At 37.0% G+C, this 18,386-nt stretch overlaps 3 protein-coding genes across 4 annotated transcripts; all 3 read right to left on the bottom strand.

Moving 5' to 3' along the window:
* Positions 1-816: 816 nt before the first annotated feature.
* Positions 817-6,534, bottom strand: LOC147071279 (uncharacterized). Its single transcript, XM_085948221.1, has 2 exons — positions 6,223-6,534; positions 817-2,777 (listed from the first exon to the last, which is right to left on the bottom strand). Exons 1-2 carry the CDS (start codon positions 6,377-6,379, stop codon positions 2,209-2,211), a joined length of 726 nt encoding a protein of 241 aa, XP_085804347.1. The 5' UTR covers positions 6,380-6,534; the 3' UTR covers positions 817-2,208.
* Positions 6,535-7,273: 739 nt separating this feature from the next.
* Positions 7,274-11,481, bottom strand: LOC147071280 (uncharacterized). The gene is made up of 3 exons (XM_085948561.1): positions 11,374-11,481; positions 10,178-11,041; positions 7,274-7,324 (listed from the first exon to the last, which is right to left on the bottom strand). Exons 1-3 carry the CDS (start codon positions 11,479-11,481, stop codon positions 7,274-7,276), a joined length of 1,023 nt encoding a protein of 340 aa, XP_085804687.1.
* Positions 11,482-11,842: 361 nt separating this feature from the next.
* On the bottom strand, positions 11,843-15,697 carry LOC147071281 (uncharacterized). Of its 2 annotated transcripts, XR_015070760.1 has the most exons (3): positions 15,452-15,697; positions 13,080-14,586; positions 11,843-12,865 (listed from the first exon to the last, which is right to left on the bottom strand). XR_015070760.1 is itself a non-coding variant. In XM_085948031.1 (2 exons), the coding sequence occupies exons 1-2, from the start codon at positions 15,618-15,620 to the stop codon at positions 14,009-14,011; spliced, it is 747 nt and encodes a 248-aa protein (XP_085804157.1). In that variant the 5' UTR covers positions 15,621-15,697; the 3' UTR covers positions 12,630-14,008. The 2 variants fall into 2 exon arrangements, 1 of the variants encoding a protein (XP_085804157.1); XM_085948031.1 differs by having other exon boundaries at positions 12,630-14,586.
* Between the last annotated feature and the right edge of the window lie 2,689 nt (positions 15,698-18,386).

Raw genomic sequence — 18,386 nt, forward strand, 5'->3', positions numbered from 1 at the left:
CCTAGTGATAATTCACTGACTAACTTAATCAAATTAAAACTGTAGAAAAGTTTGTCGATTAATTTTAAGGAACATAGATAATATATGCACTTATATACTATATTAAGGACCCACCCGAAAAGTGTCCGCTGAATGAGGGCGCCACATACTAACATTTTGCATATTAATACCTAAAATTCATTTGATTTTATACCGTGATGAGCTTAGTTCTAAATTCGAATATCGGACGATTTATACATTATATCTATCTACCTACAGCATTTTTTGCGACAAATTATTTTTGACACGAAAACGCCAAAAGACAAAAAACTATAAATATATAATTTTGCTTATAGAAGATCCTGATCAATGGTATTTACTACTACTGCATTTTATTAATTTTGCGGATACTCATATGAAATTTTGTTAAAGTTACCTATACAACAGTGGCGGGTTTAGGGACTTGGAGTCCCGAGGCATTGAGGCCCCTCACGATAAATAATAAAACAACAATTCCAACTACCATCGTGCGCATGCGAATAATTCACTATACTAGAATTGAAGAGTGTCTGGGTATGGGGAATGTGCTCAGAAAAACGTTCGCTGTTGAAACAACTAAAAGTGACACCTGCAAGAATTTGTTGACTCGACCTTAAAAAATAAATAATAAATTATAAGGAATATTTTTTTATAATACCCCATACCGTTTTTCTGTTATATAATAATGGCAATAAACTGGGATATAGGACTGCAATAAAACCATTTATTAGTGGGTAGGTATAATCAATTTAATTATTTAATCTATGACATATATATATTTAGGTACTTAGGCTTTATTTTAAAATACTTCCATAGTAACAATGTGTGAAATAACTACTAAGCTATGGACCACTATTATACCATGAATGCTCATTCCACACGGCGCTGTTACATATTATTACATCAGATCAGCGTCTCTCAATCTTTTTTGGTCCATGGTCACCTTTAGAGTTAAATATTTTTTCTGGACCGCTAATTTTTCAAATTTTAATCGGATTTTTAATAAAAATAATAAAACTAAGACAACAGTAGGTACTTATTTTCTATTCGGTTAACTATTAAAAAATAAATTGACGCCACTTTTATGTGTTGTGATCCTTGTGAATGATGCAAACTAACAAGTTTTTAGATGTCATGTTGGAATAACCGTAAACAGCTCACAGTGAATATTTACATCGCGGAATGGACATTGTTAGAATGGTTGAAGTGTGAATAATCTGTGTTGTATGAATGAACTTCAGTGAAATAAGGTATATATACCTATGTCTGTATAGTATATACATATATATATATATGAATATGAATCCAGTACACATAAAAAGGAAATATGTGTAAAAATTACTATGAAACAATATTTAACACACGTCAAGTATAAACATAGGTACACTTCTAAAAAATCTTTCCATTAGAAAATAAAGTAAATTAATAACAATAAAATCACTTGCTTCATGGACTTGCCAGTCATTGATTATCGATGTATGTTAAGAGGCATTAACAGTCTCAGATAGAGATGTATGCAGGGGCATGTTTCTGATTGGTAGGACTATCATACATGTACCAATAGAATGAGTAAAATATGAAATCACGCCGGCACCTTACAAACTTTACCCGGAATTAAGGCCCTCCTCCCACGGAGCAACTGAAATCCGACGGAAATGAAACTAAAATTCCAACCAGTATCTAGATTCTAGCTAATGTATTTCAATGGCGGCTCGCTGACTGCAAACGGTCGCGAAGAGACGCGACATGCTAGTCGCGCGGTCTCTCAAGTTTCCAGTCACCGTCATTGGTACCAATGTTAGTAGATTCGGTGAAAAATCAAATTTTCTTACCAAAATTGGCAGCACTGCGTAACAAGCATCATGCTATAAAAACCATAACGACCCAAGACGTCAAAAATACAAGATAAGCAAAATTGAAATAACCTAATTGTATTTCAGTAAACGCAGCAGCGTGCGTGTTATCAATTTTTGTACAAAACAGCTGATGGTCCAGTTTGACAGTTTGAGGTTATGTGATTATTATTTCAAGTGAGTTTCAGAAGCTCCGTGTGCGAAGCAACACATTGGTCAGTTTGTGAGTTCCATCACCAACCAGTTCCGTCAGATTTCAGTTGCGCCGTTTAAACCATTTCTAATAATTTATATCCCTAAATGTAAAAATAATAAGATACTACGATAACTACGATAATTAATCACAAAAAATAGATTCTTTTCTTTCATTGACATCGTCAAAGTCTTCATTGTCATTATTCTCTTCGTGGCTGTGTGCAGATGACGACGCATTAGATCCAGCACCATCTTCCGATACGAGGTATGGAGAAGCTGTAGATTGCTTCGACATCTCCGCTATTGCCCTTAATTCCATTTCTGTCACCAGATTGCACACTTTCTGCCTAGTTTCTGCTATCAAATAATTAGGAAACGTCATTACTGTGGAAGCCATACTTTTAAAGAATATTTGTATTGGGTGTTCTGGATTTTCGACGAGAATTGTATTTGGAACCATGTTTTCTCTTATAACATTCAATTGTTCTTTTGGTTCGGTTGGGTCATCTTTTTTGGATTTACGTCCACTTTTATGGTTAGCTGGTGGAATATTTATATCGACATAGTTGGTTGGAGATGGTCTAAATGGACAATCCAAGAATCGAAGCATTCTGTCGTTGTATTTTGATTTCGACCCAAAGCCTCCTTGTTTTCTTTTGTTTTTCTTGTACGAATCCCGGATCGTTCTCCACCTAGTTTTGCAATCTGTAACTAAAAGAAAATAACTATTAGGGCAATTGGTAGGTACCTACATCAATTGGACGGCGTCGTTCATTTTTAAAACAAGCGTCGTTTACGCGAAATTGAGATAACTGGATATGTACTTAATTGAACGGTTGATTCTACATTTATTAAATAAATTATTGACGTTGACCGCTGTTTCGAACTTTACAACCGTCATCAGCCAAAGATAACTACTTACTAATTATTGTCTAAAAACGAAATATTAATTTTATATTCAGTTTGAATATGGTGTCCATTAAGGAGCATATTTTCTTAGAAACCGATTTGATTTGGTTTGATTTGAACCGAAAATTTATAGTATTTTTGTAATTTTCTTAATTTCGTTCTTTATACATGCCAGTGGTTCTCGTCCCCCCCTCCATCGGACATAAATCCATCGTATTAAAATGAAAACTCTTTATCATATAAAAAATCATTCCAACAAGAAATAATGGATACAAAAGTTTATTATTTTTTTTCTAAATTATACTAACATCAACATCAGCTGATATTACCACATAATATGGGCTTCCACAGAGTGACAGAGTAGAGGTTTTTTTTTTACGAGAAATTGATGTTAATATGTTTGAGGCAAAATAACAGGCAGTGATTATATTTGAATGACTGCCGATAATTAATTTCATAATATTTGTTGATTGAATATTTTTATTTTTAATTCCCCGATCCTAAGGACCGACCTATGCACTTGTATATTTACATTAAGTAACTTGCTCAACCTAATAGATTAGGTCCATACTCGGACTCCAAGCACAAATTGAAAAACAATATAATATGTAGATATATTTGCCAGACCCAGGATTCGAAACTGGGACCCATTACATTAAAAACCGACGCGTAAGCCGCTCAGCCATTATGGGTGATAAAATTAATTACCCAAATATTGAAATCATCAACAGAAAATGTAAGTGGGTACTAAGTGTAGTCTGTGTGTGTAGTACCTAAGGCTTTATTTTAATTAATATTTTATTTCATTAAGTCGTTATGTATCTACATCATGGCCCCCACAAATGGGGGGTTGACAGGGCTCTGGCTTGGGGGCCCGGGCTTAGGAGGGGCCCGGCGTGATGGATCGACCAGATAAATGAGATAAACGCACTTTAAAAATTCGCTCTAATAGTAAAAAAGTCTTCGCTATTTTACTGCAAACGTATTAAAATTTTAAAATATGTGGTTATGCGATACAATTTTTGATTATTGCGTGTCAATACTCGATAACTCCATACTTCAAGTAGATGTTTTAAAAATACGAAAATCACTAAATAATTTTACCTCGAACACCATATATAAAATGCTTATATAGTGTCACATTGGCTTTAACATTAGCGATAGGTAGGGGGGGCAAAGATTCTAGCCTGGGGGCCCGTTTCAGGATGTGAGGGCCATGATCTACATGTAGTATATAATTATTGTTATGTATTTATAATATTTACACGAAAGAATGGTGAAGAAGAATGGTGAAGGGGAGGAGGGTGGAATTGGAAGTTTGTTTCCAGTTACTATATTTCTGAAAGATCATCTCTCAATAATATAAGATAATAATTAGTAAGATATAAAACTAAAAGTGTCTTTGATTTTTTCTTAGGATATATAATGTAAGGCTCGAAACAACCAGTCAGCACCAATAAGTCAAAAATTGTGGCATTACATAACAAAATCTTGAAATAACTCTTATAAACATTCTGCAAACAGTGCAATAGCATTTTTTTTAAGTAAGTATTTTGACATTGGTGTACATTTTTCGTTTTTGATATTTATTTGTGTTACTTAAAAAAATATACCTACTTATATATTATTTGCCACCAGTTGCCTCATTATTTTTTAATATGTCGCTTTATCGACAAATACATAACGCGTTCCATTTTATATTGTATTGTTCTTCAACGAGAGTTGTTTGATTTTAAGGCGATAAGCATTGTTTGGCGTGACATTACACTTCCATGCAAAATATGGCCATAGACTCCAGTGAGATAGAATAGTTGAACTGTGAACCGGGGAGAACACGTACGCTATGTAAAAGGGGACGGATGTGCACAGCGGACAATTGCCGCTCTGTCGCCTTCGTCCGCGAGCCGTCGATAATACGGTCATGGACGTCGTCAGTGACTTTTTGCACAATCTAATAAACTAGGTCTCTACAAACAATGCAAACAAAAATCAAAATATATTGAAAATACTACCAGTTATTTTAAAATTAGACTAAATTTACGAATACCTATGTTTGCTCTTAAGCAGAGAATATACCTAAGCCTATAGTGGTAAATAGTGAAACTAATATTCTCAAGGAATGTTTTCTACCAATGATCATTGTTATGGATTAAACATAAATTAAAAAAACATCATATTATTAAGGCATTTGCCGCACGCCGTGTCAAACCCGCAACCACGGTTTCAGAGACGTAAGCTCTTCCAATTACCCCACCGTATTGTATATACTTAAGAGAAAAAATATCTTCGTATTACATAAATTACATTTTTGTGATAAACTACATACTGTGCAAAAACATCTTCTTGGCTACGCTTCTAGGCGCTGTTGTCTACGAAATGGGAGGAGTTTGTTAGTTTATAATGGAAGTGCGGTTAAAAATGGGCGGAACATGTTAGTTCACAGTTTTAACACGTAGCCAAGAAGATGTTTTCGCACTATAGAAGGTTATCTTGAGAGTTCTACGGGATTTGAGTCCACAAATCACAGATTTAGACTAAATGCCTGCCTCAACATCATGACCTCGCTAGTATACACTCATATGTTCGAATTGTACGGACAAGGCAACTCTGTGAGGAGGTAAGGACAATATTATGTATCTCATTTTTTTCTAATTGAATGCTGTATTTCGAAAACGTTACGTCAATATTGTGTTTTAGTAAAAATAGTGAAAACAATCCTATATAAAAATAAATCGTGAAAATTACTTATTGTAAAATATATATTTTATACTGTTGTCTTCAAGAAACTAAAGAAAAATACCTTAAATTTGTGTATTTAATATGAAGATTTTTGCAACTTATGTCACTCTTTTTTAAAATGTGACATGTAGCGTTTCGAAATACAGCATTCAATTGTCATTTTCTCCACTTTCTACGAAGCGACATTGGATGATATTTATATGTAAATGCCCGAAACTTGAAGGAATAAAAATGGTGTGAAGATAAAGATGTAAATTTGTAAAATAACCACATAGCCAATAATGAAGCTGCCTTTATTTAATTTAAGTGTGTTCTTGTTAAATGTTTATATTTTTTATTTCAACTGGCTGGGTGTCCGTACTTTACTCTAAAAAAATGGCAACCCTACCACTCATTCCCGAACGACATTTATTATGTAACAATACTATTGAAAAGAGTTATTCGAGATATTTTATTGTGGTGGCCGTATACAAAATCTGTTAGTTAATATCAAATAATATATTCTTACTAGGTTTTCCCACTTCGTTGGAGATCTCCTCCCACGCCTTGTCCTTGAAGTAGCTGTCTTTGTACTTCACATCGGTCCGTTTGTACAGGACGGGTCGCTCGCGGACCATGTCGATTAATTTGGCGTCCCTTGCGCGATCAAAGTGTCTTGATTCCATCACGGCGTAGTGCTCTGCGCGACACGCAGCGGCTGACTGAGGGGGGCGGTGAGCAGCTATTGCGCGATGCGCACGCGTGATCCGAACGCGTCACGCTATCGCGGATCGAAAACGTTTGGTCTTGCAGATGTAATGTACAGATTGACACATTTTGCATAATGGAACTGTCACTATATTTTACTTTCCAGTCCCGTATTTCTTTCATCCCATTTCAATGTTCATGTTCAGATTCTTGAAGACAATCCGAACAATTGGAGAAGAGAAAGTTAAAAGAATAACATTTTTGTCATATTTCATTATTAATATTATAAATAAATGCGGGCAGGACAAAAACGTTTGTCAAATCTACGTAAAAAAACCTGGCTGATTCATCTTGTACGAATGGATTATAAATAATCCATGATTTTGCCTCTCAGGTGAGATCCAAAATTGTAACTACGACACAGGTGAAGCACTTATATAAGTATGAATGATGACAATAACGTATACTTACTTTTGTGATAAAATTATATGCAAAAAAAAATCAAAAAAATAATCCACCCGATTAAAAAAAATGTAAATCAAAATCAACTAAAATGAATAGGTAGGTACATACTTGGTGATAATCATTCTGTTACAAATAAATACTTTATTTTATTCCAGATTTATATTTAAGTACATTGATTAATTTGTATGTTGTATCCCTGAATGTCTTGTCATATTCACGCCATGCTGTGAACATGATATTAAACTTATAATTTTTAATGTTACATATTTACATAAAGTCAATAAATTTTAATTAGGTACCTAAGTAGTATAATTAGACTGTCATGTATGGCTAGTGTCAACTAACAAATGAGAATTGATTATGTTATAAATTAGTATATATTTTAATATTACCTATTTAATTGAGGACTAAAGCTGTTGAACTTTGAATTTTTCCATCGGGTTTGCCACTATATTTTTCTACAGCACATGAAAATTCAGAACTCGCTGAAATTTTCTGATACATGCACGCAGTCTGGCAATTAATATAGAATATACGGTATATACAGCCTAAGTTAATAAAGCGTGTTCGATTCCGCAAATGCATTCGCTGTATTTCAAATTATCTATAGCCAGGACGTCTAGGTCCTAGGACACCGCGGTTAGGTAGTACTCTCTTTTAAGGCAAATTTTTTTTTATTTCGTTTGGTCCTGTTTAAAATAATTTAGAATTTAATACTTACATATTATTATTATAATTGTCGAGGAACGCCGGTTATCGTTCGCTATCACGTCACGCTTGTAGAAACCGCAAGAGTGAAAGAGACGGCGCGATATTAGCGCGATTCTTGCGTGATCGACAGTGTGGCTCGCACTAATGATTAGTATCGATGCGAAAATCTTTCTTGGAAAAGTTCATTCGACTATGGACAGAATGTCCAAGAACCGGTTGAATCACATCTGCAAAGATTAGACTAGATCACGCATCTGTGGTTTGCGTTATTTAACGATACGACATACAAGAAAAAATGTTAAGTATGAGAAAAGAAAAAACTTTGAGTAATAATAATATACTTACTTAAGTAGGTGTAGGTACGAGTACCATAGAATATATTAATATCGGTCGCAAAGAAACCTTACCAAGCAATTGTTCAGGGCTAACTTTAAAATACCGGTATTGAAGACGCAAGCGATTATTTAACATTTGAGTGGTCGACTCGCAAAACCCGCCCTGGAAATGTTGCAGACCCCGACGTAAGTATACCTTTTTAAACTATTTTTATATATCGTCACTGTTCTGGCAGAAGACACTAATTCGAAAAAATGACATATTGAGTTAGTTATACCAAAATGTTCCTTATTTCAAACTTTACCGTCTGGAAACCTTCATAATAAATAAACAGTCTTTATTGTAAAGTCATCCTTTTCACAAGTACTTAATAAACTCACATGATAGACCATTTCAAACATTTTAACAACTTCAAAGTCAAATTACTCAAAACTAGTATTCTTCAGTTAGTGTGTTCTGCTAGAACAGAGACGATATTAATTACATGTATGTATTGGTAAATATGATGAGACAATAAAATAATGTATTAGGTATTTCGAAGTAGTACGTAAAATGATTTTCACTTACTTTTCTAAAGTAGGTGAGTAGAAAATTTTTCTAGAGCGGATTTTGTGACTTGATGACTAATTAAATATTTAGCTTCTGTTGTGTCAAAAAGGAAGATACTCGTATACTTATTACATTTATTATGTATTAATATATTTTTTATTCTAAAAAACAAATCATCAATATCAAAAAAATCATTTAAATAAAAGAATGTATCATCATCATCATCAGCCGGGGTCAATCCACTGCTGGATGAAGGCCTCCCCAAACTTTCTGCAACTCTCTCGGTCCTGTGTCGTTCGCTGCCACGTATTTCCGCCGAACTTTACCAGTTCGTCAATCCAGCGGCTTTTAAGGCGACCCTGTGGCCGTTTCGTACCCCTTGGGTACCGTTGGATGACGGCATTTGTCCAGCGGCCGTCCTTTCGGCGAGCAATGTGCCCCGTCCATCTCCATTTCAGCTGTTTGGCAACGTCTATTACATCGCGTACTCTTGTCTGCTACCTAACCCATTCGTTCCTCTTACGGTCCTTTCGCGTGATGCCCAACATGCACCTCTCCATGCCTCGCTGTGTGACTCTTAGCCTTTGGACATCTCTCGTATTTAGGGTCCATGTCTCGCAGCCATACGTGAGCACGGGTAGCACACATTGGTTGAATACCCTACGCTTAAGACATAATGGTAGGTCACTCTTGAAGATAATATTCAGACGTCCGAAAGCACTCCATCCCAGCTTTGTTCTTCGAGCAATTTCATCGTGCATGCTTCCGTCTATGGACACCTGCTGTCCGAGATAGACGTAGCTGCTGACTTGCTCGAGTTGGGTGCCAGAAATACAGATAATCTCAGGGTCCGAAAAACAGTTCCTCATCACTTTTGTCTTTGAGACATTTATCTTTAGACCGACCGTTTGACTGACAACCGCGAGGTCTTGCATTCTACCTTGGAGGTCTTTCGGGTCTTGTGAGAGTATAACAATATCATCTGCAAAGCGCAGGTGACTGAGGTGCTCCTCATTAATTGGAACACCTTTTTCCTACCAATCAAGTTTCCTAAATAAGTCCTCAAGAGTAGCGGTGAATAGTTTAGGTGAAATGGTATCACCTTGCCGGACACCTTTGTTAATGGGGAATTTACACGACCGTTTGTGGAGTTTCACGCATGCTGTGGCATCACTGTATATACTGTTCAATATGTTTATATAGCGTCTGGAAATTCCTTGGTTGCTAAGGGCGTCTATAATTGAGAATTTTTTGATGGAATCAAACGCATTTTCATAGTCTATAAAACCAAGATATAATGGCAGTTTGTATTCCTGGTAGCGCTCTATGATTTCCCTGACGACCTGTATATGATCCATAGTACTGTAGCCTCTTCTGAATCAGGCTTGCTCTCTTGGTTGCTTCTCGTCTAGAACTGTTTCGAGACGGTTTGAGAGTATTTTCGTGAAAACCTTATACAGAATTGGCAGTAGACTAATTGGTCGATAGTTTTTCAGATCTTCAGTGTCTCCTTTCTTATGGAGAATAATAATGGAGGCATTTTTCCATGACTCTGGGATGTTCTCTTCGTGCAGACAAGACGTGAACAGACGTGCGAGCACATCGCTCACCGTCCTCCCGGCCCGTTTGAGAACATCGATAGTCAGCCCATCTTCTCCCGGGGCTTTCCCACTCTTCATGCACATTATAGCATATTCCACCTCTGTGGTAGTAACCTCGGGAAGAGGATCTCCATATTCTCCGTTCACCGGAAGATCTGAGTTGATGTCAGTGTCATCTTTGTATAGAGCGCTGTAAAACTCTACAACAGTGTCCAGTAGATGATCCCAGTTACGCACGATACTTCCATCTTGCGCTTTTAGTGTCGTGATCTGCCGTCTCCCTATTGACAGATGCTGCTTGTTCTTATGTAAGCTCCTTCCTGACGCAACAATTGATTCTACAAGGTTCATATTGAACTTACGAAGATCTTCTCGTATGTTTTTACGTAGAGTTTTGCACAGCGTGGAGTATTCGAGATCATTTGTAACTTGTTGCTCGCTTTTCGTACTCCTACGCAGCTTCATAAGATCCAACGTTTCCTTTGAAAGTTTGCTTACTCGTTCAACCACAGCAGCAACTGTCTCTTCCGAAGATTCTATAATGATGTTTGTTACTGCCTCGGTGTTTTGTAGGGAGATGGGGTCATTTTCAGCTTGGAAAGCCGTTAGCCTGTTCTCCAGCTCTTGTTGGAATTCGACTCTGCTTCTCAAGCCTCTGCGGACTCTGGGCTTCTGCATCAGTTTGGATCTCTCACGTTTGATGTTAAATCGTACTTTACACCTTACCATTCGGTGGTCGCTGCCAGTATTAAATTTGTTAATGACTGTGCAGTCTAGAAAAATATCCTTCTTGTCGGTGAGGATGTAGTCGATTTCGCTGGTTCGTTTTGCTGGGCTTCGCCATGTCCATTTTCGAGAAGGCTTCTTTTTGAAGAATGAGTTCATGATGTAGAGATTGTGGTTTTCCGCAAACTCCACTAACATGTCTCCTCGGCCATCCCTGGTGCCATGTCCGAAGTGCCCGACCGCTACATCATCCTGGTGTTAAGATCCGATTCGTGCATTAAAGTCTCCCATGATGATAGTGAAGTGACATTTCCGTTTATTTTTCAACGTACTGATTTCTTCATATTATATATAGCTCCTCCACTTTTTCATCAGGTGAGTTTTGAGTGGGCGCATAAACTTGCAAAAGCAGAATCTGGTATCTTTTGCTGAGCTGAAGTGTTAAACTTGCTACTCTATCTGCGATCTTTCCAGAGTCTGTGGATTAAAAATCCGACACCGCTTGTGCGTCCGGTCTTAGTCCCATTATAACAGAGTACATGTCCGCTGTGGAGATTGACGATATCGTCTGCTTGTCGTCTTACCTCGCTGAGCCCGACAACATCCCAATGGATTTTTTCGAGTTCTTCTTCGAGCTCTAGAAGTTTGGCGTTGCTGGATAATATTCTCGCGTTATAGGTGGCAATGGTCATCGGTAGGCAGCATAAACCACTAAAATGTAATTAGCGATAAAGTATGTTTATTTACATAATTATGTCTGGACGCTGAATATATAAATATAAAAAATATACAAATAAATATGTTGATTACTTTAGCCTACTACGCACCTATAAAATCTACACAAACACCCCGATAACGTTTTAAATAATATTAAGGTTATACTTACCTCAGTTGAGGCACGGTTTAAAAAGACCGTGGCTAGGCGATGCGCGGGTCGCGGGTGCAAATGACGCATTTCAAACGAAATATAATTTGTCATATAAATCCAACATGTGTCCATTTAATGTTCTATCAGTAACAATAATAATATATTCATTGACATGTTTTCTTTTTAAAGTAAATGGGTAACGTTTTTAGTCATCTTTACACGATTTAAGAATTAATATGCCCGTCGCCATCACGAAACAAATTGACGTGTTTCCAGCTCGACGTTCTCTCTCCGAATGGCAGCGAGTCCAAAACTTCGTCGCGTCTATAGTTGAAAATTATTTGCCGCTTCACTGATGTATCACCTTAAACATGTAAGGGTGGATGAAGCTATTAAATAAGATTTTATATCATAGCAGAAAAATATAGATGTAGGTACATTTGTAAAATGTTAATTGTAAAGAAATGACGAGAATGACAATCTGATACCTTTCGTGTGGTTCAACTTTTAATACATTAAATGTTAATAGGATAGGTAAGTACATATTAAAATATAAATACTTATTTGAATTACTATGAATAAAGAATACTAGATTATTTAAAGCAGTAAGATAAATTAGTAAAAAGCTGGCTGAGCTCCGTAAGGATGACTGTCAAATGTGCACGTTTTCTATTTTCCATAACTTACCTCTTCTTCAGCTTTCAACGCACCTGCCCCTATCCAAAACGGGTGCTTTATAGTTCAGTACCCCAAGCATAAATCTGTTTTTCTAACTAACTGGCGAGTTTTTTGCAGTGATTCCAAAAAATGATTATTTTTATTCAAAACCAAAAATGTGCTTATGAATGAACGACTGTAATTTCTATAAATGGTTATATTAGTGATAGTTTATCCATAATATATATATTTTTTTTAATCAAAGAGGATAATTTACATACTTACCTACTTAAGAAAATAAAAAAACTTTTTATTGATACAAATTTACTTTATTGGTACTTACGATAAAATACAGATTTGACATTAAATATGAACATTTTTTATTCAACTTTTTATTTCTTTTTAATGATAATTAAAACTCATTTGAGCTTTAATGGGTCATGGAATGCCGGATGGAGATTTTTTGGGCTAACGACATTTTTTTTTACGCGGAGACGCCTTGCAGATAATATTGAAATCGTCCATGGATCCGGATGGTTTTCTTTTGGGAACTCATTTTTTTTTTTTTTTTTTTAGAATTATTAATAACCATGTCCTTGCTTTTTCGTACAAGGTGGTTGTTAGTAATTTTTGAACAATCACAAACACCCAGGCTTTGAGAAAAACACATAAATGTTTTTTTCATGACCGGGAATCGAACCCAGGAACTCTCGGGTGGAAGGCGAGCGCCTTACCAACTACACCACGAGAGCCGCCCGCGGGAACTCATTGCACTCATCGCCAAACTATTATTCTACTATCCAAAGAGCCTACTGCGCGATGGTCAACTACGGGCCAGTTTAAAGAGCGGGGAATTATATCATCTCTTTCTCTCACTCCTGCGACAGGCCGTGAGTGATGCGATATAAATCGAATGATGACCATCAACGACGAAGTCACGCGGACTTCCTCATAGTTAATTTTAAACGACTTTGTTAGGAATGGTTTATGCTTCCTCTAGAAAACTCAATGAAATCATATTATATTAGAATTGACTGTATGTATTTACATCCTTTTTATATTTTCACGACTTGGACCTAGAAATCTAGAAATGTGAGATATTCCGCGGTAGAAGCGACGAGAAGATATAAATAGTAGGCAGAGTAAATGTGGAAATCAGTCAGGACTGCTAGATTCTTTTAACCCCGCCCCCTCCCTCAAATTAATAAAAAATGCATGATTTTTTCAAAATGGACCCCCCCCAAATGATTTTTCTGTGCGAGCCTGACCGTAACCGTTTTGTTGTCAAAACAAATCAATAGAACGATAGTAATCGTCAACATTTCCTCAATCATAATTATATCAGTAGGGTCTGTTATGATTGGTTAATTGAGACAATATCCCTTGTAATATATTATGTAGTACATATTTTGTATAAATTGGAAGGACAGTGTAGGGATCCTCACTCAACCCATCGAGTCCGTCACGATACGCACTACTATTGTCACGAGTTCTTCACTCGACATAGTTAACCATCACACCACTTCACTTGAATCAAGTTTATCAGTTCATTAATATCACCAAACCTTTGATCACTCTACACCGTTATCGTACTCCTACTATTGTGACTATGTACTTTGCATTAAGACAATAAAAATCTGCATCCATCTACACCGCTGCCTTTGTCACCTCGCCATTCTCGGATGGCCAGTATCTCAGCCAGATTCAGTTTCTTCAATAATAGCCTTGAGCATCTTGCTTCGTATTCGTAGCTTCATCAGTATTGGCATTGTAGCCATTTGGGGGATCAGACTCATGAAGAAATGATAATCGTCGGTATTCTCATATTCAGGATATGACTTTTCTTGCAGGTTTTGCTCCAAGAGTTTTATTTTCTTTCTTTCCAACTGGTAAAAGTCTTGTTTTAAATTTGTCTCAACTCGCTTCATTTTTGCGTTTACTGATAAGGCCTGTTCTGACGGTGCTGGCTCGACGTCGTCGTTGGCACTCGCAGCATCAGACATCGAATCTTCTTTCTGTGTTTCAACTGGTTGAGGTATTGGTTTAGTTTTCTTCACTTCCGGGGTGGTGGAAACTGACTGATCGCCATTGATGTAAAAATCGGGTGGCTTTCTGGTTGACAACTGGTTAGCTAAGAACACCATATGCTCAAAATTTCTCCAGTTGGATGTAAAATATGTACCTGGTTCTTCATCGGGACGAAGAGGATATTTCTTTATTTCTTTGCGGAATTGATCTTTTATGTTCTTCCATTTCTTTTTGAGCATAGTCACTGAAAAGTAAAAATATATTTGATTTAATAACAATTAATTATTATTTTACTAGAATTAAAGCCGTCATTAAAAAATTGAAAGTTTGAACAATGATAATCTCAGTGCTGTACTGAGGATAGCAACCACAAACATTGACCCGACATCTATCACATATATCATTATTTTTCAACACTTCCACCCTTTCACCTCTTTCAAAAACCTTGTGCACCACTGTGTTAATTGATTAAGTTTACAACTGACAAAACAACTATTAAAATGTTTAATTAACTATTAATTAATAAATTTATATTGTGCCATTTGCACACTTTTTCCACTGTAACACATTTCAAAAATAGTTTAATAATTAGGAATCGGGAAATCAAAATTAAGGAATGGCAAAATTATGATGACGTCATATATTTTGACGTTTACTAACAATCGGGAATTCAAAATAAAAAAATGGCAACAATTATGATGACGTCATATATTGACGTTAAGGCATTCTATGCGTCGCAAGCAACACATCAATCCTCTAATTGAGTCTAATATTAAGTTTTCTCCGTCACAGCGCTGCATGCACTAACACTGTTACATCACGTGCTCTTTGCGTGTTGACTTACCATAGCAGTACCTCTGACACTATTGAGAAGAATTATAAACTTTATTTCCTGTTTTTCCTCCTCACAATAGGTACTTCTACTCCACGCGATATCGAACATACAGTATATTACTGGTGTGAAAAATGTGGTTGCATTGAAAGTAAATGCGGAAGGAAGATTTTAGTTCCAGTAACGACCGTGGTGACGTAGACGACTCGATATGAAAGTCGCACTGTACATATTATAATATAAGTATACGATAATAATATTATGTAGTTATTTATACCTGAGAATTTTGGGTACATCTTTTGTACTTCGTGCCATAGCTTGGATGTCTCACGAATATTATTATGATGGGGGTGCTTCAATTGCCAGATTGCCGGTCTACTTTGAATTGCGAAGATAAGATCCTTCACCGACATTAATTCTTCAGAATCTTCAGACTCTGACGACATTTTCGAATAAATTAAATCGCAATATACAGTGTGAAACGCGAGCGACGCACTCCCGCCTTGAAGTGATAACGTGTACTGGTATGAAATCACGTGCTGCTCCGCGCTGCAACCGCCTCGCCCCGCTCGTCGTAACGCCCCGCCCCGCCCCGCTCAATAGCACGCTTCGCTTCGTTTGTCGGCGAGCCAGTGGCGCGCGCACTCATAAATGGACTACACTTGAGCATGACATTATATTAATACTAATATAATTTATAGACTATATACTATATTCCATAGGTGGCTTCAAATTCCTCCATTCCCATAAAAATGAAAAATAGCACAGAATTAATAGTGCTGCTAAACCCATTAATTTTAAAATAATTTTTTTCGATGTACTTAATACAATAATGTCTCGAAAGGAAAAAGGAGCCAAATCCTTCCCATTCACGAATAAAAATACAATTATCAGTACTTACCTACTTACATAATTATTTGGAATACTATTAAACCCATTTCCAAAAAAAATAGACTTATCTCCCAGACGTATTTTATTGTTCCTTTATGGTTTAGGTATGCATTAAAAATAACAATATCTACACGATTTCAATTGACGCATATTCCGCATTCATTTAGTCAGAAGATTTGAAAGGGGCCTCGAAACAGTTCAGACCAGTCAATATCAAAATCTTGAAAATTATACAATATATATATATATTACGAAAATTACATAAGTATAAAATAAATCTCTGCAACCAATATCAAAACTGCCTAGGTACCTACCCATAAGAGAATAATATATTACAGAAGAACTAATATTATTATGTGTCATCGCTGTCACTATACTAACAATAATTGATTAGGGAATTGATACAATGTATAAGGTACCTGCTTTGATAGTTGGAACTGATGGTTTTTATTTTGTTGTTCATCGTGGAAGAGACTCAAAATCACTCTGTAATAATTCTGACCTACAAGTCCCTAAACTTATGTAAAATATTACTGGTAATCTTAAAATATATTTATGTGGTTTTCTCAAACCCTGAGTGTTTGTGTAATCGTTTCGCTTTTACCACTGTATTACTATTTCTTCTTCTTCGATGGCGCTACAGCTCAAGTCGAGCCCTGGCCTCCTCCACCGCTGTCCTCCAGCCGGAACGGTCCTCCGCACGTCTCTTCCAGTTCCTGATTTTTAGCATCTGGTTGGCATCTTTTGTAACATTATCACCCCATCGTGTGCGTGGTTTTCCCACTGGTCTTTTCCCCCCTGGGTTTCCTTCGAGGATCTTCTTCGGTAGCCGTGACTCAGGCATGCGCTGGACATGGCCTGCCCAGTTTAGCCTCTGGAGTTTTATGAAGTTGGAGAGTTTTGAATCTTGGTATAAGCGGTATAGTTCCGTATTGTACCTAATTCTCCACTCCCCACCATCATTCATGGGTCCGTATATCCGCCTAAAGATCTTTCTCTCAAAGCAATCCACCATTTCAGCTGCTTTCACATTTAGCGTCCATGACTCGCACCCGTATGCAACGACTGTGCGTATGACGGTTTTATAGAGCCGCGTCTTAGTTTTTCTGTGGACATTTCTGGATTTGAATATGGGCAGCAATGAGAAGTACGATTTATTTGCAGCGGTTATTCGGGCTTTTATTTCTTCCAGTTCCTCGTTCTCTTTTGTAATATTGGAACCCAGGTATGTGAACCGGTTGACAACCTCAAATTGATGGTTTCCAAAACTGGAACTTTGGCCCAGCCTACTCTGATTTTGTCGGCTTTCTACCATGCATTTAGTTTTGTTTTCATTTACTCTTAAGCCAATCTCTAGAGCGGCCCTTTGGAGGTGGTCAAATTCTTTCTTCACAATCTGTATGGATCTACCCATCATGTTGAGGTCGTCTGCGTAGCCAACCAATTGGCTCTGTCTGCTTAATATAGTGCCGCTCCTGTTCACTTGAGACTTTCTAATAGCGGATTCGAGGGCTAAGTTGAACAGCATGGGAGCCAATCCGTCTCCTTGCTTAAGACCCCGAGATACTTCAAAGCCCTCCGTCCGTTGGCCATTCACCTTCACCTGGGAGAGTGTATTCTGCAGTGTGATTCTAACAAGCCTGACTAGTTTTGGTGGGATTTCAAAGTCCAGAAGGACAGTGAATAGTTTTTCCCGGTCGATGCTGTCATATGCCTGCTTAAAATCAATAAAGAGCTGATAAATGTCTACATCGAATTCCCAGCATTTTTCCAGTATTTGGCGAACTGTGAAGAGCTGATCCGTTGTAGACCTTCCTGCCCTGAAGCCAGCGTGGTATTCACTTACTATGTTTTCCGCGTAACCTGCCAGTTTTGTCTTCAGGATCATTGTGAATACCTTATAACTTGTGCTCAGGAGTGATATCCCTCTAAAATTTTCACATCGCAGTTTGTCTCCTTTTATTACTATTTCACTACACTATTATCATTGGGCCTCGTGGCCTATTGTTGTGTTAAAATACATAAATATATATTACATACAGGCAGTGGCGGCTCTAGCATCTTTTAGTAAGTGGGGTCAGATGGCGTAAAATATCTAATAAGCAGAAAACATATCTTTTGTAGCTATTACTTCATCTTCATATGCCTCCTGCGTTCGAAAGAATCTTATTGCTACAAGGAAAACAAAATAGTCCTTTCAAGGATACACTCCGTCCTTGAACGCCGTCAACCATGTTTTTTTTAACCACGTCAACCAATGTGCTGAACTTTTATTTCAATAAATAAACCACCTCATTCATCATAATACCTAATATTATTTA

The sequence above is a fragment of the Rhyacophila brunnea genome, unplaced genomic scaffold, assembly GCF_057557595.1.
Source record: "Rhyacophila brunnea isolate RB1 unplaced genomic scaffold, BYU_Rbru_1.0 scaffold_20, whole genome shotgun sequence".
Lineage (NCBI taxonomy): Eukaryota > Metazoa > Arthropoda > Insecta > Trichoptera > Rhyacophilidae > Rhyacophila > Rhyacophila brunnea.

Coding starts and splice junctions, on each gene's coding strand:
- LOC147071279 (XM_085948221.1), bottom strand. CDS start 6,379: ATGGAATCAAGACACTTTGATCGCGCAAGGGACGCCAAATTAATCGAC. Junction 2,778..6,222: donor CAACGAAGTGGGAAAACCTA/GTAAGAATATAT, acceptor ATTTTCTTTTAG/TTACAGATTGCAAAACTAGG.
- LOC147071280 (XM_085948561.1), bottom strand. CDS start 11,481: ATGACCATTGCCACCTATAACGCGAGAATATTATCCAGCAACGCCAAA. Junction 11,042..11,373: donor ATGTTGTCGGGCTCAGCGAG/GTAAGACGACAA, acceptor TCTTAACACCAG/GATGATGTAGCGGTCGGGCA. Junction 7,325..10,177: donor ATGGAGATCCTCTTCCCGAG/GTTACTACCACA, acceptor CATGTGCTGTAG/AAAAATATAGTGGCAAACCC.
- LOC147071281 (XM_085948031.1), bottom strand. CDS start 15,620: ATGTCGTCAGAGTCTGAAGATTCTGAAGAATTAATGTCGGTGAAGGAT. Junction 14,587..15,451: donor GATGTACCCAAAATTCTCAG/GTATAAATAACT, acceptor TTTACTTTTCAG/TGACTATGCTCAAAAAGAAA.